The following is an 8,919-nucleotide window of genomic DNA, read 5'->3' on the forward strand; positions in this document are numbered from 1 at the left end:
ATGGCCTGTTGCTTTAAGCCACTAAGTTTTGGAGTAATTTCTTATATACCTAACATTTCTTATATACCTAACTAATATTCCATTTAAGCAAAAAAAAAAAATTGCATTTGCTTGTATACTTCTGAGATTTCTTGGAACAGATATTCAAGACACTGCTGACAGTGGTTGCCCTGGAGAACTCTGGGAGGACCACCGGGGAATGGGGACAGGAAGGAAGACTGATGTCGATTGTATACTTTTTTCCCTTTTGAATTTTATATCATGTGCCTGTATTAATTATTCCCCCCAAAAACCTTCAACAAATATATGCTGACAGATGAAGTCCGTAAACTCCCAACCATGGCTCAGAAGCCTCCACGGGCTAGCTTCCCATTCTGAACACTCACCACTCCCTGCCCTAATTGCTGGTAGTCCCCAAAACATAAAACACACCAAGCTATTTCCTATCTTCATGCCTGGGATCATACTGTCTCTTCTGCCTGGCTGCCCTTCTCTTTCCCGCCCATCCTCCAAGACTCAGCTCAAACGCTGAAACTTTTTGGAAGACTTCCCTGGCCATCCTTAACTGCATCCCCTTTGTGCCCCCAGAATACCCTGTGTTTGATTCAGTCATTTCACATGTCGTGCACAGAGGAGTGATGATCTGTTCTTCTTTCCTGCCTCTCCCGTGACCCTATGAGCTGTGTGGCAGCGAGGACTCTTACTCCGGATTCCCAGAGCCCAGCACAGGGCCTGACACAGAGGAGGCTGTCAGTAAAGGGCCGATGTGAGAAAGGAAGGGTGTAGGGAGGGAGGATGGAAAAAAGGAAAGAAGGGACAGTTGCGGGAGGAAGAAAGACAATGGAGCGGGGGAAGAAAGAAATCCCCCCAATGTGCTCAGCGGGTCACGCACATACAATAAAGATGTACTGAATGAATAAACTCCCAAACCAAATCTGAAACAAACCCCCGGAGAAATGGGGAGGAATGTGAATAGCTACTCTAAGCTGCAGTGATCTTGCTGCTCCCAGTCCAGAGACTCCTGCTGATGAAGGCACGCATCTGGAAGGCCGGAAGGTACTCGCCTCCAGATCACCAGCCCAAACCCCACCCCCCGCCGCCGCCGCTGCCGCCGCCATCCCTACCTTCGGTCTCCCCCAGCACCTACACCACCTCCCACGTCCTGTTCCCTGCTAGGTCTCCAGCACCTGAGCAGGGCCTGACACGTAGTAGGCGCTGGGTTCTGAATGAACTATGGTCAGAATCATCTCCCTTCTGTGCGTAGAAGAGCCTCACTTTGTGATAGGAACTTGCCTCTTCTCTCTGGGACTAGGTTTTTGGTTTTTTTTTCCTCTGTAAAATGAGGCAGTTAGGCCAGCTAATTGGCAAGACCCTTTTCAGCTGACAGTTTATGACTTCTCAAGAACTTTGATCATCCCAGCAAATCCAAACTCTTCCACCTGAGCAGCAAGAGCTCCTCACAAGCCGCTCTTCACTTAGACTGTGTCACGGGAATGACGTCACCATTGAATGCCCCCTGTCCACTAGGAACCACATTCAGTGCTTTCCACCCATCATTTTCTTTCTTTCTACCACCTGAGGTAAGTACAATAATAATCTCCCTGGGGTGCCTGGCTGGCTCAGCCAGTGGAGCATGGGATTCTTGATCTCAGGGTTGTGAGTTTGTGCCCCACATTGGGTGTAAAGACTCCTTAAAAATAAAATCTTTAGGGGCGCCTGGGTGGCTCAGTCATTAAGCGTCTGCCTTCAGCTCAGGTCATAATCCCAGGATCCTGGGACCGAGCCCCGCGTCAGGCTCCCTGCTCTGCGGGAAGCCTGCTTCTCCCTCTCCCACTCCCCCTGCTTGTGTTCCCTCTCTCGCTGTGTCTCTCTCTGTCAAATAAATAAAATCTTAACAAAATAAAATCTCTAAAAATAATAACAATAATCTCTTTTATGATAAGGAAACTGAGACGTAGAGAGGAAAACCCACTTATCCAAGGCCACACAGCTGGGAAGGAGCAGAGAGAGAATTCTAAGTCCTCTAAGTGCTCTTAAACCACTACCCCACACTACACCCCCGGACTCTCAACCAGGCTTCTACCCTGCATCTCTGCTCCAGCCAGCACCCTCCCCTTGGCTAACTTCATCCAGCCCACAGGTAAACACTGAGTACAGAGAGCTGACGGCCGTATCTTGTGATTTGGGCATTCCTCTCCCAGGGTCCAGTTTGGTTGTGAGAGCAGGTACTAGATCCACTCAGACTTGCATTAAGTTTCAGCTTCACCTTTCGCTAGATGTGTGACATTTGGGTAAGTCACTTTAACAGATGAACATGAACTGCTCTAACAAGTATGAAAATGTCTAGCCTCGAAGCTGGTACCTTGTGTGTTCTCACTAAGTGGGAAAGACCAGGTCCGGAGTATCAGAGATACCTAGAGAAGCTGGCCCCTAACTCCAAGAGGCCCCTGGGTTCTCAGCCTCTCCTCTTAACATTTGAGTCTTATGCCAAAAACCTCCTGCCACTGCCCCCCATCCCTAATGCTCCTCCATAAATCCTTCATAAATCCTTGGGCTTTCAAGTCAGACAGAACATGTTACAATACTAGTTCCCCCACTTACCGTCTGTATGACCTTGGACAAATGACTCGTCCCTGAGGCTCAGTGTTCTCTTCTACAAAAGAGTAATAATGGTACCTACTCCATGGGATCGTTGTGAGGATTAAATAATAGAACTTGTGTCAATGTTTAGCACATGGTCGGGCATACAGCGAAGGCTCAGAAAATGTTAACTATTTTTCCTGAATAATAACAGTTGTAGTAGCTTTGAACTGCCTGCTGATGAAAGTCCAAATTCCCAACCCGGTATTCAGAGACTTGTACACTGTAGCCCCATCATTCCTTCCTCCCCTCTCCTCCAACTGCTCTGCTCTGTGGAGGTCACACTCAAGCCACCTGTGGCTTTCTCACCTCCATGTCTCTGCCCATGATCTTCCTCTCCATTCAGAATGCTCTCCCACACCTCACACCTGTCTACTTCCTCACCTCCCACTCAAGCCTCACCTCCCAATGAAGGGGCTACCTCCTCAACTGCCCTGGGTTTCCCCAGCACTTACAGCCAGCATATATTAGTGCTCGGACCCTACAGAGTGAGGCTTCTGTCTGCGCCTGTCTTACCAGAGGTCACATTTGATTTCTTTTCAGGAACTGACCTTTCTCTACTGTCGGTCCATGTGTGCCAGGGACGGGAATGTGGCTGAAGTCTTAGACAAAGTCACATTGATTAACTAAGAGGTGAATCCTTGGCCAAAGCCTGGGCCAATGAGAATCAGCCCTGGAACTTTTGCTGGAACCACTGACTAACAGATGTTCTTTTCCCACAGGCATTGCTAAGGTAAAATGATGTAAATTCAGAGCTGCTAGTAGCCTTATTTATCACCTTTAGGAGAGAAGCAAACTTTAAAATGAGCTGACACGGGGCGCCTGGATGGCTCAGTCATTAAGCGTCTGCCTTTGGCTCAGGTCAGGATCCCGGGATACCGGGATTGAGCCCCGCATCGGGCTCCCTGCTCTGCAGGAAGCTTGCTTCTCCCTCTCCCACTCCCCCTGCTGTGTTCCCTCTCTCATTGTCTCTCTCTGTCAAATAAACAAATAAAATCTTTTTAAAAATAAATAAATAAATAAAATGAGCTGACACAGAGGAGCCAAGAAATGGAGATAGACATATTCTTAATAGCATTATTTGAGTATCTGGATCCATTCATGCCTAAAGCAAGATACTCTCTTTTTTTTTTAAGATTTTATTTTTAAGTAATCTCTATACCCAATGTGGGGCTCAAACGCACAACCCTGAGATCAGAAGTCCCATGCTCCACTGACTGAGCCAGCCAGTCACTCCTGAAGCAAGATACTCTTCCACTTTTAAGTTATGTGAGCCAAAAACCCCACCATCCCTATTTTATTTAATTTTTATTTATTTAAGCCATTTGAGTTGGATTTCTGTCACTTGCCACTGAAAGAATGCTGACCACTATAGTGATCCAACTAGATGGTAAGTTTCCTGAGAGTGGGGATCATGCTGTATAGACCTAAATCCTCTGGGGCCAGGATGATCTTGGTATATTATAGCACCTAGCAGGGATGATCACAGAGCAGGTAAAGAATAACTGGAGGAATAAGCACCTCTGAATTTTCCCAATAGTCCAGGGCTCCACACTTAGAAGAGTCTAAAATACCCGAGGGGCCCCTGGTGGCTCAGTTGGTTAAGCGACTGCCTTCGTTCGGCTCAGGTCATGATCCCAGGGTCCTGGGATCGAGCCCCACATCAGGCTCCCCGCTCAGCGGGAAGCCTGCTTCTCCCTCTCCCACTCCCCCTGCTTGTGTTCCCTCGTTCACTGTCTCTCTCTCTCTCTCTCTCTCTCTGTCAATTAAATAAATAAATAAAATCTTTAAAAAAATAAAAAAAAGAAGTCTAAAATACTTGAATGCAAGTTTACATGAATGAGGATTCTAATTCTTACCTGATATAAACAAGGCCCTTTGCTGCCCTGCAGTTCCTCTGAGAATGATTTCTTACTTTCTGAACAGAACCGTCTTGGTAAAAGAGCTGCTTTAGGAGACACACCGGGCTGAAAGAGATACTTTGAATCCACTAATGTAACTGATTAGTCTTCCACTATAAGGATGACAAAACTGAGATTTAAGCTAAAAACAATTGTTTAATACTGCAGGGTGAATCACCCAGGCAGAGTCAGCCAAGCAAGACCCTATCCCATGACTCGCAGTCCAGTGCTCTAGCTCCTGTCCTGATGTCACTTCATTAAACAAAGCGAATTGGTCACTTACCCAGAGAACTCAGAAATCTCTAAGCAAAACAGAATAAACTGCTCAACTCTGCTAACTGGCCTCCTCAGCCCTCAGGTGTGGGACAGCAACACCAGGGAAAGAGCACGGGGCCAGGAGTTGAGACCTAGTTTACTCCCCTCCTGGCGATGAGACTTTGGGTAAGACCTTTTCTCTAGTCTCAGTCTCCTCTCTCTCAAATGAGGGGAGGGGAAAGGTGGGATTTGAAGGAGCTGATCTCTATGATCCCTGAAATTCTGTGATTACATGGGGTTACTGGACACTCCATCAAATCCCGAAGATTAAACCCACATAAATTACAGGGAATTGGGAACTGGAAGGCCAAGAGGGCAGCAACCCCTCTGCAGACTCCAAATTAAGGGTGAGGAATTGAGGATTCCAGACAAGCATATATTCTCTCCAGCTTGCCTTTGGAGGAAGAATAGAATGGAAATACATAAAATGACCTTCTGTGTACCACGGAAAAATATGGAGACATACCCCGCACACACTACAATTCTCCTTTCTCACCTTCAAAGATCCTAGAAGACCTACATCTAAGTAGATGGAGTGAGATCTATTTGAAACAAGCTCATTAGAATGTCCTCATCTGAATTAACACTGCTTTCTTCAAAGTAGTCCTTCTGAGAGTTTGGGAAATTCTTCCAAGGGGACGGTAATTTCTCCCTGTATTTGTAAAAGTCCTCTTGGGGAAGCAAACCAGCCTCATGATTTTGCTCTCATACCTTGGCTTTCATCCCAAGTGACAATTCTCAATTTGATCACTACTGTATTTTCTACAGTTGGCCCTAAGCGACTTCCAGCCATTTCCAAAAATCATATTCTTCCTTTAAAAGATGGAGGTTCCCCTCAATGATGATATTCAAGAAAACACACCCCACACTCCAAAAACAATTTCCTACAATGTTTTGAGCAGTGTAATCATCAGCAAGTGATAACACCTCCTGCAGAGTCTCTTTTGAAGAGGCCCATACTTGTTGAATGCCCTGAGGTGCTTATTTTGAAAGACCATCTCTACTGTATGATCATCACATTTTCCCTACTCTTTCTCATTCCTGGAGGGCTCCAAACTTTTCCTAACCTCACCAGCCCTCCTCCCCCATTGCTGCTATATCTTGACCTCACTTTCCCCAGCCCAACTCTTTCCTGCCTGCAATTAGGCAAATGCCCAAGTTGCTGAATCTTCAAAATCTGCCTTCGATCAAAAGGTGGGTGGGGGTGGGGACTCTAATGGATCCTGGAATATAGTCTCAGCAGTTCCTATTCCCAAAAGTCCTTTCTCTGGTTCTTAGGGCAAGATGTCTGTCCTAGCTAAACATTTCAAAGGGTCCCAGGGATTTATTCCCATTGAGCATAGCACCAGAACCCTTCCTGCATTGGGTGGGGGTGGCAGGTGGAGACTTGCCCTCCCAAGACCCTCATGCTGTCAACCACCCACATTTCAAACACTGGATAGACACTATACACATGCATATCTTCCTACGTTCCTTTATCTTAATACAGACCTTCAAAGTTTACAAAGTTTACTCTTTCATTTGTTCCTGGGATCTTCTCCATTGTTTTACAGATGTGGAAGCCTAGCCTCAGAGAAGTAAAGTGAAACACCCAAGTTGATAATGTCAGCAAGATAAAGGTCAAAGTCAGATCTTCTGATTCCCCCAACTCATCCTCTTTTTTGATACAATAGAAATTGCTTACTCCTAGAGTAACTCCTCATTCAGATAATTATTTCCCCCAAGACAGCCAAAAGAGACTCTCAGAGACCCTCAGACACTCTAACATAACGCTAACCCATCAATAAATGCAGTCTGCCCATATCCAAGCACACAAACTCAAAGACCCAGTCCTAAGGCTCTGCCTCCTGCCCCAAGGTGTCTCTCTCTCATAAATCCCTTCCCCAGTGGCTGCTGAGGGACACCGAGGAGGTGTGTCTTTAGACAGAGGAGCAGAATCTCTCTGACCCCTCAAGAAGGGGCCCCGTCTTCGGCGCTTGTTCTGGGGGTCTCGCCCCCACCCCTCCCCTACCTGCCAAAAGCTGCATCCAGGCGCAGATCTTGTAGACCGTGGCCGTGTTGCAGAAGAAGAAAAGCGCAAAGCAGGTGATACAGCCGAGGATCAGCACCATGGAGAGCAGCACGAAGAAGGCGGCTGCCTTGAAGGCGCCGGACGGGATGGTGCTGAAGTCGGTGAACGAGCCTCGGCAGGTGAGCTCGCGGCCCGCCAGCCCGCTGCCCACACAGTAGTGGAAGAGGCCGAAGTAGCCAGGCTTGGGGGTGCTCACGCTGTCGCCCACCCAGTAGGGCTGGATGAAGACCACCACGTTGATGATGGCGAAGCAGATGGTGAAGATGGCCCATAGCACACCGATGGCCCGCGAGTTCCGCATGTAGTGCTCGTGGTAGAGCTTGGAGGCCTCCTGAGAGGGCAGCATGGTGCCCGGGGGCGGGGCCGGCGGCGGCGACGGCGGCTGGCGGGGGCCGCCGGCCCGGGACCGACCGCCGGGCTGCCGGGCTGCCGGGCTGACAGGCGGGAGCTGGGGACGCACGCGAGAAGCGGCCCTGAGCCAAGGAACTCTCGAGGGCGGGGCCTGGGGCGGAGCTGGGGGGACCTAGGGGATAGTATGGAGGAGGCAGGAGGGGGTCCTGAGTGTTGGGGCGGTGTCTGGGGGGAGTAAAGATCTCCAACGGGGGGCCTAGGAAAAGGACATGTGAAAGTTGGGGGGGCTGGGATGAGGGGGATGGGGTGTGGATATGGGAGTTGGAAGTGGGGGCTGGCTAGAAAGTGGTCATGGGGGTGTTGGCGAGGGGGTTTGGGGGCTAGAACTGGGGGAGTAGGAAGGAACCATGGGGAGATGGAATGGAGGCTGAGGACCGGTATTGGGGGATTAGCAGAGGGGCAGTATATAGGGAGCTTGGAAAGGAAATTGGGTATTAGGGGTAAAAGGAGATTTGTTATTGGGCGTCTAGAAAGGCGCTGTGGAGAGGGGGGCTGGTGCTTCTATATGAGGGGATACGAAGGGGATATGAGGGGCTGGTACTGGGGGACTGGGAAGGTGATATGGGGGCTGGGACAGGGAGGGCGAAGTGGAGGAAATCAAGATGAGGCTAGTGGGGAGTCGAGGGCTGGGACTGCAGGGTCTGAACACAGGGCGGGGGTCTGGGGGGTCCCACAGAAGACAGGACTGGATGTAGGCTGAGGGAAGCCTAGGATTGGCGGGCCAGGGCTGAGGAGAGAGGTTTTCCAGGCCAAGGGTACGAGGGACTGGGGCCGGCAGGCAGCCCGGGCCTCGAGGGCCGGACTGTAGGCAGGGTTTATCCCCGGAGCGCTGGGGAGCTGCCCGGCGGGGGTAAGGCCGGGAGTAGGGCCGGGGGTGGGGGTGGGGGGCGGCTGCCCCGCGCCCAGGCCGGACGCGCGCGCAGACTGCGGCCGGGGGGACGGGGTGCGGGGAGACCAACCTGGGCCCGGTCCAGAGCAGTGGGTCCGGGACTGGCACGGCCTAGGCGCCCCGGCTCGGCGCTCCCAGCAGCTGCTGCCTCGGCCCAGGAGGCGGCCTTGGCGCGGCCTCCATCTTGCTCGGGTTCTCCCCGGGGCGCGCTCCCGCGCCGAGGCGCGCGCTCTCGTGCACCGGCGCGGATCGTCGGAGGCGCGCTCCCGCCGCGGGCGTGCGGGGCGGGGCGGAACGGGGGAGGGGCGCTCCAGGTTCTGGTAGTCTGGGGAAGGAGTGGGCACGGTCCCAGGGGTCCCCCAGCCCGAGCAATAAGCCCCTTACACAATAGGGCCCTCTGACGGGGGACACCCTTCTTCCAGCCTGAGCTGCGGGGTTTGTGGGTCCCCGCAGAGCCCATGGGAATGGGGGAGGGACCAAACGGAGTATTATTTGATAGGGTTTGAACTGATCTTTTGCTCCCAAATTACCTTCCCTACAGCCTAACACAGTGCCTCAGGTTGCACCATTACGCTTCCAGCCCTTTGGGTCTTGGAGGCGTTGAAGGTTCCCAGAGTCTCCTTGGAAACTGCCAACACCCCTGGGAGAGGGAACCCTCTAAACTGTTAGCATCCCACGCCAGCGATAGGGAT

General features: G+C 50.9%; 1 protein-coding gene across 1 annotated transcript in view; it reads right to left on the reverse strand.

Annotated features, from left to right (window-relative positions):
* The window catches only part of LHFPL4 (LHFPL tetraspan subfamily member 4), a 29,979-nt gene extending 21,543 nt beyond the window's left edge, over positions 1–8,436 (reverse strand). The window contains exons 1-2 of the mRNA XM_025885666.2: positions 8,298–8,436; positions 6,868–7,375 (exon numbers count right to left, since the gene is read on the reverse strand). Of these exons, the coding sequence (XP_025741451.1) occupies positions 6,868–7,273 (406 nt within the window). The 5' untranslated portion in view covers positions 7,274–7,375; positions 8,298–8,436. The remainder of the gene's footprint in view (positions 1–6,867; positions 7,376–8,297) is intronic.
* Between the last annotated feature and the right edge of the window lie 483 nt (positions 8,437–8,919).

The sequence above is a fragment of the Callorhinus ursinus genome, unplaced genomic scaffold (assembly GCF_003265705.2).
Source record: "Callorhinus ursinus isolate GAN/ISIS: 27379988/994484 unplaced genomic scaffold, GSC_fseal_2.0 scaffold15, whole genome shotgun sequence".
In the NCBI taxonomy this organism is placed as follows: Eukaryota; Metazoa; Chordata; class Mammalia; order Carnivora; family Otariidae; genus Callorhinus; species Callorhinus ursinus.